The 14686-nt window shown below is 38.6% G+C and overlaps 1 protein-coding gene across 2 annotated transcripts in view; it reads right to left on the bottom strand.

The window, feature by feature from the left end:
* The window catches only part of PPARGC1A (PPARG coactivator 1 alpha), a 640252-nt gene that overhangs the window by 292879 nt on the left and 332687 nt on the right, over positions 1 to 14686 (bottom strand). Inside the window, exon 1 of one of the 2 annotated variants that reach the window (XM_029948052.1) lies at positions 4237 to 4342. The exons of the other annotated variant lie outside the window; for it this stretch is intronic. Within the exon in view, the coding sequence (XP_029803912.1) occupies positions 4237 to 4305 (69 nt within the window). The 5' untranslated portion in view covers positions 4306 to 4342. Of the gene's footprint in view, positions 1 to 4236; positions 4343 to 14686 lie in introns of those variants that run through there. 2 annotated transcript variants of the gene reach the window in all.

Below are 14686 nucleotides of genomic sequence, written 5' to 3'. Positions count from 1 at the left end.
TAGGTACACATAGTGTATGCTGTGGGTCACTTAACAGTACTTACTAAAGTGCTCTTCTAAGCACTTTCCACAGATTAATGCATTTATTTCTCACAACAACCCTATATGGTAGCTAGGATAATTATCTCCACTTTCCAGGTGAATGGGGAATGAAACTGAAGCACAGAGAAGTTGAAAACTTTACCAAGGTTACATAGTTAGAAACTGATGACACTAAATTTAAGAACCCCTATGACTGGCTCTAGATCCCATGTTCTTGACACTAAAGCTATAGCACCTGTCCAGACAGGGATACCATGATAAATTAAGATATCTAAACAGACATAGATAGTATGGTTTAGCTCCAACTTTACAGGTGAGAAAGTAGAGGCATAGGAAGTTCATGGAGAAGTGGTCCAGAGAAAAGACAGCCAAGGCTGAGGGTAGTGATCCCTGCCCCCTGCAACACAGCCGTGGAGCTCAGAGCAGTCGCTCAGCCTCCCTAGGCCTTATTTCTTTAAGTGCAATATCAGGGCCAGATCCTGTCTCTGCTTTCTTCCAGCTCAAATTTGCAATCCCCTTAGTTCGGCAACCTTCACCAGGGTTGAGTGTGTGCCAGCCTCAGTGGTAAGTGTAGAGACACAGAGACAAACAAGATGCATCCTCACCCTGAGGAATTTATCCTTTTGTGGGGGAGACAGACAGTATCGACAGATGGGTTCAAAATGGCCACAGTGCAATTACATCGGTTATTTTAAAGGGAACCGCCCAAAATAAAATGTTCTCCAGATAAGTTGTTTGCTTCTCCATAAAGTCTTTCAACTGACAGTGGCCCAGAAAGAGAAAGTAGTACCATGTCTCCTCCTTTCTTCTCTCCAATGCCTCACTCAAACACAATCCCCTCATTTTACAAGTGAAGAAGCAAAGTCACTGCCTTAAGTAAGGTTGTCAGTGGTCAGATGGTTACCTCATGGCACAAGCCACTCCCACCTCTGTTTCCAAGGCTCTCACATAGTTGAGCTATGAGAGGTGGGAACATTAACTTGGACACAGCTGCTGTTTGGTTTTCTAGTATGGGTTATATGTTTAACTGGATTTTCAGATTTACAGTTGATTCTAGAAATTACATCTACTTTATTTCCAACTCCATGGGTAAGCTGGTTCATTTAAGGCAAACAGAGTCCAATTAAAATATATTCTGAAGAAGTGAGTAAGCCATTTTTGTTCAACTCTTAAAAGAAAAAAAAACCCATCAGAGAGACTTCTAAAAGACCAAATCCCATCACATCATTGTGAGGTGAGATAGTTAAAACATCATTTGAAAACACACCCCAAGAGGCAGTCTTGTGTGAAGCTAGAGGCCTCAGGGCCAGTCTCAGTGTGCCCACATCTCTTTTCAGCATCTTAACAGCTGTGTGATCCTGGACATGTTCCCTGATACCACTGAGGCTCAGTCTCCTCAACTGTATAATAGGATCACATAATATCTGCCTGCCAGAGTACTTGTAAGAATCAGAAATGTAACTTTGTACCAGGGATAGAGCAAGGGTTAAAAAAATAAAACTATTAAAAACATTTCATTAAAGTCTTAATGATTCATAGATTGATTATTCCATTAGAAGATTGTCATGCTTTCTCCCTTTCTTCCTTTTGCTCCCTGCCTGCCCACATCACAGCTGTTCATAAACCCGTATCCCATAAGATAAAAAATGAGATAAAATTCAATGCAGACCACAAGGCAGCAAAAGTGAAATTGGAATTGGCATCGGAGTCCAACAGGTCTGAACCTGAACCTTGCATGGCTTTCCACAAGTCATGTAACCTCCTCTAGTCTTCATTTCCTCCATCTATAACATGGAGGCAATCATATCATCCTTCTAGGCTTCTTACAAAGATGTAAACAACCACACACACACACACACACACACACACACACACACACACACACACACACAGAATCCCTAGCACTGTGACTGATAATAGTAGGTAGATAGAAAGTATTGGATCATTTTCAGTAAGAAATGTAGTACTTGGCTAAACTAAAGCTTCAGCATCACTCACAATTTGTTTTATTATTATTTTTAAGTTTCTTTATTCATTTTGAGAGAGAGAGAGAGAGTGTGTGCAAGCAGGGGAAGGGCACAGAGAGAGTGAAAAAGAGAATCCCATGCAGGCTCCATGCTGTCAGCACAGAGCCCAAAGTGAGACTCAATCCCATGAACCCTGAGATTATAACCTGAGCCAAAATCAAGACTCAGACCTTTAACTGACTGAGCAGCCCAGGTGCCCCCACAATTTGTTTTGAAAACCCAACTCCACCACTACCATGGATGGCTAAAAAAAGCCATTCAAACAACAAAACTCTTGCATCTGGGGCTATCAGATCTAATTTCCTCCCTTGGGAACAACTAGAGTGTTAGCAGAAGTGGGGTGACTTCATGCATATGAGGACCTGGCATGACAATATCGATGACTGGAGGGTGGGGGCAACAAACACGCCCTAAGGGGGAGAAGTAGGTGGGGCTGAAGCGGACACACGTGACATCTTTTCCACCCAATGCCATGCATTAACAAGAGTCAGGGAAACCAAGTCAGAAATTAACTAGGATGTTCTTTTCATAACCTCGACTTCCACTACCTAGAGGGAGAGCTTAGGTTATCAAATGGAAATGAAGGGGTTGACCAGCTCTACAGGATCACATCTCTGGAAGCAAGTAGGAAAGAGAACAGGTTCATTATTTGCCTTTGGGAAATTACTAAACTAAAAATCCATGGGATGCTAACATTATAGGACACATGCTTTTTTAAATAAACATTTGGATTTCATGTTTCTAATTTAAATATTTTGTCTACAGAGATCTCTGAGTCATCTGCTCACATCCTTCTTCTTTTAATCCTCCCTGGAGGCAAAGACTATATATAAAATGCTAACTTTCTAAAGGAAAACATGTAAACAAAAGACAAAAATCCTACAGTCACATCCACCTACTATAAAATATCTGAATATTTGTTTAGACCCCCTGGAGACCCACCACATGACATTCTCAAAGTAGCATGCAGAGATTCATTCTGTATCCCTTCCTACTTCCTAAATAATGCTCCCACTCAAAGTGGAAGGATGCCAATTTCATGGCAGGCTGAAGGGTGTTTATTTCGGAAGCTCCTTACTTAACAGCACACTGCTTAGAACAGAACATACCTGTCAATATCAGTACCACATTTCCCAAAGATTTCTCCCGCAGAGGAGAAATTTTATGAAGAGTCTCCCTCTCTTTAAACAAAAAGAGAATGATTTTTTATAATTGGTGTTGAAAATCAACTAATTCCTAAATTGCCATTTTCCTGTGAAACTTTCTTCCTCAGACAAAATGGAAAATCATAGTTTCACTTTATCCAACACTACCCAAAAGAAACGCTTCATGCATGGAAGTGTTCTTTTTCCATAAGGCAGCAGCATTTAAGGGGGAAAAAAGCTCTGGCATCGCTCTTCAATATTGTTGTCTAATTAAATGGCAATGGAGTGGATGCGTAAAAATATGCATTAGAGGTGTGTAATGTGTAATGTGAAGAAGAGTAATCAAAGCCATTCAACAGGATTTAGGAAGGGATTTCAGTTGGCAGCTTATGAGACAGGAGCATATAATTTTGCTAATTTGAAATAGGTATTGTAACGTATAAACATTACTGCTTTGCATATTTTAATGAAAACTACCTCTACACCAAAATGATTTCTTTAGCTTGAACTCTCTGCATACCACAGAGTTTCTACCTATTATGAGTTCAGCATAAATAAGAAAGGCACGCAAGCGGCATTAAAAGAATGGTCACCTCATTAAAATAGGTTAAAACCAAGTCCCTTATTCCAAGCTACTATAACACCATAAAGTAAGTCTGATGACAGGTGTTGTATTAAATTTTTATATTACAATGAACTTGTACTCTCACAAACCAAATCTGCATGTTTCCTTTGATATACACCTGCAACTTGTTAATTCAGGGTCTTTATTAAGAAAGTATAAATTTAGCAACATCTATAGATTTGTAAAACTCTATTAGCCTGCTTGAGAATATAGAGTAAATTCATTTGGAGTCTTATTTGCACGGTTTACAAAGAAATGGAAATTAATGAGGACTCCTCCCAAATGGATATGCCTGCAGATAATGCAGCTCTGCAAACAGACTGATGTGAATTACCTATGCTTGGGCTAAAAAGTTGAGAGAGATCTGGGTCCATCCGGAGCTGAGGACATCACTTACCTGCCAGCTCGCTTCTCGCTGAAGGCCTTTTTTCCAGTCTTCTTCCAGCCTGGGGGAGGTCTCATCCATTGCTGATGCTGCTTGTGCAAACTGGATCCGCCAGTGGCTGTAACTCCCTTTCGTTGCAAGCCTTTACCAAAGCGGCAGCGAGGGCAGTTCGGGGGCAGACTGTCATGGAGAAAACGCCAGGCCAGAGGATGAGGGATCGGGCAGGTAGAAGCCACACGGGAATAAATTTGGGATATATGGGACTACCTGACAGCTGCCAACTGGCCAGGCGGGAGGCCAACTCAGCCATTGAGCATCCAGAAATTAGGAAAAACTAAGGTCCAGGGCCAGCAGACAATGGGTTATTCTTATGCTTCTGGCATAAAGGTCAGAGGAGGGAAGTGTGAAGGCATGCTCTGTGCCCCAGAAATGTGCGCTTCTATGTGTGCTCCTATCTTCTCCTCACCCCAACACCACACACTCACACACACACCCCAGAATGTGCATTGTTCTGCAGGATTTCATCAATAGGTTAGAATATCCTGGAAGTAACAAGCTATTTTACAAAGAAGCAACACATTTCATTTGAACACATCTCCTCCAGCACCATATGAATCACCCAGCAGCCAATAAACATGAAAAATAGCAAGTTCCCTTGAGTGAAAATAGGCTGATCCCTAGTTGAATCCTGACACCTACAGTCCTTGGTTTCACCCCCACAGAACACTTTACTATGGGTACTCATCCCTGACCGTGGACCTCATCCCTTTTTGCAAATGATTATCCAAAATGATCAGAGGCTTCAGTTTGTACAGACTCCTCAAAATGTGGGGCTAAACCAAGTCAAATCCAACCAAACACTGTCCTGCTTCAATGGTTTCTCACACAGAATGACCCTCTCTCTCCTGCTCTTAAGAATTGATTACCTATAGTTTTAAGACCTGTAGCTGGCACTACTGTCAAAAGTTCCTACTTCTTTTCAGCTAGGACAGTGGTTCTCAAACTTGGCTACATGATAGAATCAACTGGGAAGCTCCATAAAAATACTGTTGCCAAAGCTTCATCCCCTTGAGAACCCTGAGAACCCAGGATTAAAATCACAAAACTCAGTTTTGAGTATCATTTGAAGTTTCTTAATCTAATGACTCTTCTGATGCTTGAATCCCCAGGATCCTCCAAACCCCATCCAAACTGTGCTTATACCACCAGAGACGGTAAACTCACCACCTCCTGAGACAGTCTTGTTTCATGGTTGAAACTTTATCCTCAAATGAATTGATATTCCTCCCCCTGTAACTTCCAAAACTGTCTGTTTTTTAATTCCATACTGAGTGAGTCTAAAGTCTGTTCTGTAGGACAACCCTTCAAAGATCCAAAGACAAGAGTGGGCCATGCCTCAAGCTTCTGCTGAAGTGTCTCTTTTCCAGGTGAGATCTTGCTAGTTCCTTTGGGAAACCATGTTTTGGGTAATTTTTGGGTAGTTTCTACATTCTGTTTACTGGCCTCAAAATATATTCCACCATCTCTAGTGATAGTGATTGTAATATTCCAGAAGTCTGTGTAGTATTTTTGCTATGATCTACCATTATACACAGAGCCGAATTATCACCTAAAAGCCTTCCAACAACAACCACCATAATAATAATGAGCAGCCAGCATTTACTGAGCACAGGAATAGGTATCGAGCACTGTTTTAAGTGCTTTATTAGCCTTACCTTGTCTATTCTTTATAAAGGTTTTTTAAAGTCATCATTATGCTCCTGATTTATAGATGAAGAATTAACGAGACAAAGGCCTCTGCTCAGGCAATGGTCCAAGAGTTAATCCAGATCTGACTTCAGTACACTAGACCCCTACTTCATGCCAGTCAATGGCCTTTCACCTGTGGAGTCTCAGATCCCACTGATAACCATGTCACTGTCAAGTAATGCACATAGGTTTGCTCACACCTTCAGATTATAGATGAACATGTTTTGTAGACTAGAAATCTCCATACAAGCCTTACTTGACATTATTATCCTTTTAATAATTATAAAACTATACTTTCCACCTCATGTCTAGCAAAGCAGACAAATCAAAACTCTTCCTTTACTTGATTATGTTCTCTCTTTTATTGGGAATATTCAGATGCCTCTTCCGGGGTTATCCTAAGGTATAAAAAGAGAAAGGCCAGAGGAACAAAGGTCCAGAACATTTCCCCAGACACTAGACTCAATGGCAACCGCACCAATCATCAGTTCTTCCCTAGCTCCTGTAAACACTATAATAGGACTCCATAAGGCAAGCTGGGAGCAACCAGTTTCATAATTTGAATGAAACCATATGAAAAGCAGCTCAATCAGCTTTTACAGAAGCCAGGACACAAAATAGTTGACTATAGTCTTTGAAGTCAAACAGACCTAGGTTTCTTTAGCAGTCCCATTATTATATAGCTCTGTATCCCTGGGTAGGTCACCCAACATCTCTGAACCCTAGTTTCCATACCTGTGAAAGGGAAGTATTATCATCTCAGTTAGGCATAATATTGTTCATCAACATCTGGTTTTCTCCTATTCCAATCAAACAGCAAGACTGTATTTCATTAAACTCTTTAAAACTGACAATAAGTACATGGCTTATTTTGGCCAATAAAACATGAGAAAAATGATGGGCATCACTTCCTAAAGGGAGGCAGTTGACTGTCAACGTACCCCTTCCCTGTAATGCAGTGATTACAGTGATTACGAGGCAGGTGTTGATAAGATGTGCCTTAACATGAATGCACACTAGACTGCTGAGCCAACTCATGGAGAACAGTTGTCTTGGAGAGTAACCTGGATCAACAAAAACTTCCAGGGCTGGTTTTTTCCTCAGCACAAACTACCCTACCTTGGTCAATACACCATTCTTGCTATTTGGAGTTGTTGTAAGAACATAAAATTATGCAACTGGAGCATTTGTCACAAGCACCGAGTAAGTCTGCAATATTATTTTAAATAGATTCCATTACAAGTGCAGTCTGTTTTACATATGTCCCTCTCACTCCACTATTTCCCCTTCTTTTACAGCCAGCCTGCATTTCTCCTGCTCACAAGTTAGTAGCAATAAGCATGGCAATTTTTACAGATGATGTAGAAGTATGAATTTTAAAAAGAAAGGGGAAAAGTGTTCAATAATGCAGTGTCACTCTGTCTCAGAATGCAAACTCAGAATAGCATGACTTTAATGCTACTTATCATTTAGCAAGGAATTTAATGAAAGCAAAATGAAGCATCAAATGATAAATGTAGCTCAATATAAATTCACTACTGATAAAATACATGTTGCCAAAATGTAAACATAATGAGAACATACATGAATAGAGGAGCTTATTAAATAACATAGCTTTTATTCACTATTCGTAAATCAAGCAACTCAAAAAGAATTAGTTTTGTTTCTGTCTTTGTCAAATATTTTCATTAAGGAAGTTTTGACTATGAAAATAAAGTATAAGAAAAGTACAAAAATCATGCTGTGCAGATCACAGCACTAAGATTTCAAGACACAAATTCCAATCTACTCTAGGACACCACTGGGAGAGTCTTCTTTATTTCTAATGTTTATATATTTATATTGAAAGAGAGAGAAAGAGAGAGGCAGAGAGAGCACCCAAGCAGGGGTAGGAGCAGAGAGAGAGAGAGAATTTCAAGCAGGCTCTACACTATCAGTACAGAGCCTGACACAGGCCTCAATCCCAAGAACTGTGAGATCATGACCTGAGCAAAAATCAACAGTTGGATGCCTGACTGAGCCACCCACATGCCCTGGGAGTCTTTTTTTTAATGGTTTCAAATGCAAGTGCTATTAACCATGGCCTATGTTATGCATTGTATTGTGTCCTCCCAAAGAGATACTTGGAGTCCCAATCCTCAGTACCTCAAAATGTGACCTTACTTGGACATAGGGTTTTTACAAAGGTAATCAAGCTAAAACAAAGTCATTAGGAAGAGTCTTGATCCAATATGACCAGTGTCTTTATAAAAAGGTTCAAATGTGGACAAAGACAGACAAACCCACGGGGAGAAGCCATGTGAAAATGAAGGCAATGTATTGACAAGCCAAGCAACACCAAAGATTGACAGCAAATCATTATTTTTCCCTCAAGATAAGCAGCTTATTAAGAATATGCTGACCAATAAGAAATAGAAAGAGTTTTAGAATTTGTAACATTTTTCTTATGGAAAAGTTATGTATAAAAAGGAAAAAAGGAAAAACTAATATAAAATGCATCATCAGTCAGTCCTCCCTTGATTTTAAAGAAACATTTTTTACCTTATACAATAAAAATGGGTTAATACTTTATTTTAAGATTCAAAAGTCTAGAAAATAAATTTTCCAGGTGAATTAAGCCATGCATTGCACAGTGCCCAATGAGGGTACAATATGGCCATAAACTTGTTCTGGGGGGCACCTGGGTGGCTCAGTCAGTTCAGGGTCTGATTTCATTTTAGGTCATAATGTCAACATTTGTGAGTTTGAGCTCCAAGCTCCAAGCCCCCACGTGGGCACACTGCTGTCAGCACAGAGTCCGCTTCAGATCCTCTGTCCTGCTCTCTCTCTCCACCCCTCCCCCACTTGTGCTGTCTCAAAAATAAGTAAAACATCTTAAAAAATAAACCTGTTGTAGTAGATGCAGATATTCTGTCTAGAGGAGAAAATGAAAGGAAGTCTGGGGTCAGGGGAGTAGGGGCACAGTGATGAAAGTAAGGAGAAAACCAAGGAGTCTCCAGGCACAGAAGAAATACATGGTCTTTTACTGACGGATGGGATTTTGTACAAACTTTCACTTATCAGCTGGGCTAGAATTTTTAAGAGTTCTTGCCACCCATTATATTGTACACTCTCCCTTCACACCCATTCTCACTAAAATTTTCCGAGACATTTCCATATAAATGTTTACTTCTGTTTTTGCTTTTTTATTTTGTTTATGCTTTTTTTCACTGAAAGCTAATAGTAAGGTGTTCATCTTCAGAAATTTGCTTAACACACACACATACGAACTATAATAATATATCAAATTCACAACACCAGAGTTGTCTGTTTATTAACTCTAACAAAATAAAACAGAAACAAACAAAAACTGCTATCATAAGAATGATAAACCTGAAATAGATGAACTTTGGTCCTTTGCTCATATACTGAAAAGGAAAAATAATAGAGTGTTGGTCTTAAATTAACTGGTAATTAATGTTTACCATTTCCCTGCATAAAATATCTAAACTGAACTATAGTGACACCCACAGTAGAACACTGTGGCTTGTAAAATACTCTCTTATATAGCCAGATACTTTGGGTTGTATGCTTACCAAGATTCACTTGTGTTTGTTCCCAAACCTATTTATACAGGTTGTGCATGTTAATGTGATTACTTTATTTAATTAAATAGTATTTCTATAAAATATGAGTTGCAATAGAAAGGAATTTGTTGCCTTCCTGAAACTAGTCAAGTACTTTGAAAACACCCAATAAAGTAAAAAATGCTTTAAAAAATTGCTATTGTGGGGGAAAAGATCATAAAAGTCTATACAGACTTTCTACTTGGCTCCACATCAAAATAATGGTGAATAAATGTGTATTTATGGATTGTGAGCAAAAGTCAAATATTTTATGTAAGTATATGATTTTTGATTCCCCAACTTAATCAGCTTACATGGTCAGTCAACATCCATTTTTAATCGTATGCAAGAAAAAGTCTTCCATGATAAAAAAAAAAAAAGAAAATGGTAAACCAATAAGAACTTTTTTTTAACCTACATGTAATGAACAGAGATAAAAAGCAATAGGCTCAAATATTCAAACCAAGAAACAGAATCCATTTAATACCCAAGTCTACTTATATCACTTAAGTGAGAAGCAGCCTAGCTATACCCATAAACATTAAATGTTGTATAAATCTCAGCCACATAGACTCCGATTAATTACTGCATGGTATTACCGTGTCTTCCTATAACTATGTAATAATACCAACTGCCTATAATCGGAAGGATTTAGTAGACATTTATTGATGAAAATCAGATGATTTCATCCACAGTGTCTGAATTGCTTTGATATTTTTGAGCCTGAAGCAAAATAATGTAATAAAAAACAACATACAGATGAGAACCTCAATTTTTCTCTACATATGAATCTGTCACTGATTTGAGACGAATCAAATCTAAGTCCAACCAGGTGAAGAAGTTCCATACATTACCCTTCCCAATTCAATATAAAAATAGTATTTCCTTTTCCAGTATGTTCATATACTGTTCCGACTTTATGGTATCCTAGACATGAAGAGAGCCCAGATACAGAGTATTGCTTTAGCAAATGTTAAACAAAGCAGAGATGAATTGTGGAATACTTTCTTAAAAGTTTACTTGAGAAACCATCTGAAGTCATAAGCCCTCAAAATAATAACCAATAGACTAATGAGTAGAGTGGAAAGATAGATCTTATAAGTAAGATGAATGAGAAATAGGCTATATGGTAGGCCGAAATTTTATTTCCCTCTTCTTCCTCTCTTTCCCCCTGCCCTCACCAAGAAAAGTCCTCCAGTAAACCATTATGGAGCTGAAAATTCTACCAGTCATCTTTTGGTTTTAAAACCTTTCCTATCACTATGAAACTGCAAATACTCCTAGGAGGGATAGCCCAAAGCCTTATCTCCTAATACTTTGTCACAAGTTATTTTCTAGTTTGGCTTGAAGAGTAAGACTTTGCAAGCAGGCAAGGAATGATGATAGGGACATTGGGAACTTCAGAAGAAGAGAAAGGCTTGGAGCAGAGATGGTGAAGGACTGCCAAAGTCCCTCAGGAACAAATAAATTTCTGAAATAGGAATTTAAAGACTCATGAAAACCTACTTTATCAACCATCAAGTTTTTTTATTGAAGATTATTAAAAACAACCCAATTGGCTTACATACTTCCACACATACTTAGGTTTTCATTATGCTTTGAAATATAAGTTGGCATGAGTGAGAAGGTGGGAGCAGGTGTCAGGCATCTCTTCGCTCTTCATTCACTCCTTTTTTATGTTTATTTAGTTTTGAAAGACAGAGAGTGCACACATTATGGGGAGTGGCAGAAAGAGAAAAGGAGACAGAGAATCTCAAGCAGAGACCAGCTGAGCCACCCAGAAGCACCTTCTCTTAATTTATTCTTAATAGTAACATCTTAACACAGATACCATTTGAGAATTTCAAAATAGGATTGAATTAGGATGTGAATTTGGTTGCAAGGTAGGCTAAGGACTTGTCACTACAGACCAGCATCACCTAGGAGCTTGTTAGAAATGTCAAATCTCAGGCCCCACTCCATATCTACAGAAGTTCATTTGCATTTTAACAAGGCTAATTCATTATGTGTAAGAAACAATTGGCTAGGGAGATTTACCTTGAAGGCCTATTTGCATAGCAAGCTTAATAATAATAATATTATTATTACTTATTATTATGAGTATAGATTTAAAGTAGCTTAGGAACAGAATGACTGATAAACGTAATAGGGAAGAGTTTAGTCCCCAACCAAGAAACTTCTTGGTACTATCTAGGGAGAAACGTCTCAGTAATCTCACTTTCAAAATTATATAAGAATTTTTATAAGTATGATACAATTGGTGTGAAGGGCAGGACTCCTGCCATTCAATCACTCAACAACCTCAACATACATGACTATTCCTCTTAGTAGTTCAGAAAAACAGCTGATGACAAGTGAAAGATGCCTCCTCTGGACATTTAGATGACTGATTTTGTATAAATCAATTTTGAGTGCCACAAAATGTCAGAAAATACCAAATGAGGAGAAAAGAATCAATAGATAACCCTGGAATTAAATGAGTGATGAATAATCTTTACCAACTAAAATAAATTAAACCATGAAATTCAAGTCAAAGTAACATCAAGGATTTTACTAAAAACCACACACACAAAAAAAAATAGTATACAAATCCTCCTTGACTTATAATGGGGTTACATCCTGATAAACCTATAGTAAGTTGAAAATATCATAAGTCAAAAATGCACTTAATAATACACCTTAATGTGTGCTCAGAACACTTACATTAGCCTACAGATGGGCAAGATCAGAAAGCTTATTTTATAATATAGTGTTGACTATCTCATGTAATTTATTAAATACTGTACTCAAAGTGAAGAACAGAATGGTTGTCTGGGTAGAGAATGGTTGTGTGTCAGTGGTTTACCCTTGTGATCATGTGGCTGAGTGGGAGCTGTGGCTGACTGCCATTGCCCAGCAGAAGAGTATCCTATGCATATCAATAGCCCATGAAAAGATCCAAATTCAAAATTCAAAATCCAAAATAGAGGTTCTACTGAATGTGTATCACTTTTGTACCTTAAAAAGTTGAAAAATCCTAAATCAAACCATCATAAATCACATCTATAATTTAGAGGTAAAGCCATTTGATACAAACATGGCTGTTCATTCTTTTGCCAGAAAAGCATTATGACAGGAATGACAAAATAAGAGTTGAATTCATACTTTCTAGCTTCTGTCTGAACAGCCATAATTTTTAAAGGTTCTACAACAAAGAAACCAATTTGCAGATGCAGACCATGTATTAACCTAGCAACCATGAAACTAAGCATACATTTGTTTAACACTTTCAGCATTTAGAGAGTAGGATGACGGGGACAAACTCTACAATGTAGAGTTTAATTCACTTTATTTTATATTTTAAATGTGCCTATTAGAGCTATCAAATAAACCAGAAATCTATAGATAGACCAAATGTCAAAATTCAAATTCAATGTTTTTCTGAGTCCTAAACTGCATCAGGGATAAATCCAGTCCTATAAAAGAAATCAAGACAGGTGTCTTTATTCATAAGCAAACAGATGTAAAGCAGTGTCTTCATATTATTTGATTATACATGGATACTTAAAGCATGAATTAGACACCTACTATATGCTAGGTACTGGTGCTTAAGAAATGAAGAGGATACCCCCATGTCTTCACTGTCCTCTAGGGAGAAAGTTAGGTAGGCAAATAATTTCAGCCATGAATAATATCTGAGCTATGGAGAAAGAAACATGCTTGCACTAACTACCCCAGGGGTCCATACTATCCCACCCCTCTACCCCAGTATTGCTCAACTCTAGATGTCCCCTCCATATGACAGTGTCCTTTTTAAGAAGAGCAACATGGAGACTCTGCCCCAACCCTTGGGGTAAAATATAGATTTAAGGGTTTGGGTGGTAGTGTTTTTAAATAAAATAGGTTCTGAAATACTTCCACAGCAATGCACCACAGCACCAGGAATTTACAGTATTCTGACCTATGGATTCCTTTTTCTTTTTCAATTCATTTCCAAAGCCAAATATCTCTGGATGCCTACAAGACAATGATGTCCTCACAGACAAAACAAACAAACAAACAAACAAACAAAAAACAAAAACAGAAAAAAACACCTCTCCTCTGATAGATTCCAGTTAATGATCTGTATAAACAGAGAAATTTGGGGACAAGAGTCCATCACCTAACAGCCTGTAGGCCCTGTTTTCTCAAAGGTCTCCTTCAGAGGCAGACCAGCCCAAGATCAGCAGAGATGGTCTTTTGAATGGCATTTAACAAAGGTATGTTCCTTTAGAAAGTTGTCATCCTGAAAGACAGAGGGATGGGAGCATACAACAACAAAGTGATTCAACAGTACAGCCTCTTTAAGAAGGATTAGTGAGTGGGTGGGGATTTGGATTTGGGCAGAAAGAGTGCTCTCTGGGACCTTTTTACTTCTACCTCATTGGAAGAAGCTGTCCAACATTACCAGCAGTTTCATCTCTCAGGAAGGGGTTGTGGGCTACTCTTGTTTATCAAGGAACAGCAGAGGAAGCAGAGGCTGGGACTACTTTCCTCCAAAAGGCAGCCCACATAGAGCATAGATCTAACACTTGTAGCTGCAACTTCGCATTTAAAGCTGAGTCTGCCACCTTACCTAAAACAGCACTGGGAATCAAGACCATGAACAAATTTAGAAACCAAATTAAGCCAAGACCATCCTGTAGACAGTGAAGACATAGTAAATATACTAAACCAGGGGCCTGAATCACATCATTTCTCTAGAAGATTCCCTGGAACCACCTTTTGTTACAATGGTAGACTTACAGTCTAAAGGCTGTTGAGTGCTTACTGCATGCCATGCACTTTAGTCTTTAATACAATTCTCTAAGGTGTTGTCATTGTCTCTTCTACAGAGATGAGGAAATTAAGCATGGAAAAAAGTTCAATAACTTTCCAAAGTTCTCATGTCCTTTAAGGGATAGAACCTGGACTAAGTGGTGGTGATTCCAGAGCCCATTCTGATAGTCATCCCCCAACCCACTGTTCCTTCTTAATCAGCCTTTACTACAACTAAAAGCTGTGATGGCACCAGCCATCAGACTAAAGACTTACCCAGGGACTTTTCCAAGCCATATCCCAGATCCACCCACAACAAATGAGATTGATGG

This window comes from Suricata suricatta, chromosome 1 (genome assembly GCF_006229205.1).
Source record: "Suricata suricatta isolate VVHF042 chromosome 1, meerkat_22Aug2017_6uvM2_HiC, whole genome shotgun sequence".
NCBI classification, from domain to species: Eukaryota; Metazoa; Chordata; class Mammalia; order Carnivora; family Herpestidae; genus Suricata; species Suricata suricatta.
Note: the sequence above shows the minus strand (reverse complement) of the source record. Positions and strands in the feature narration are given on the sequence as shown.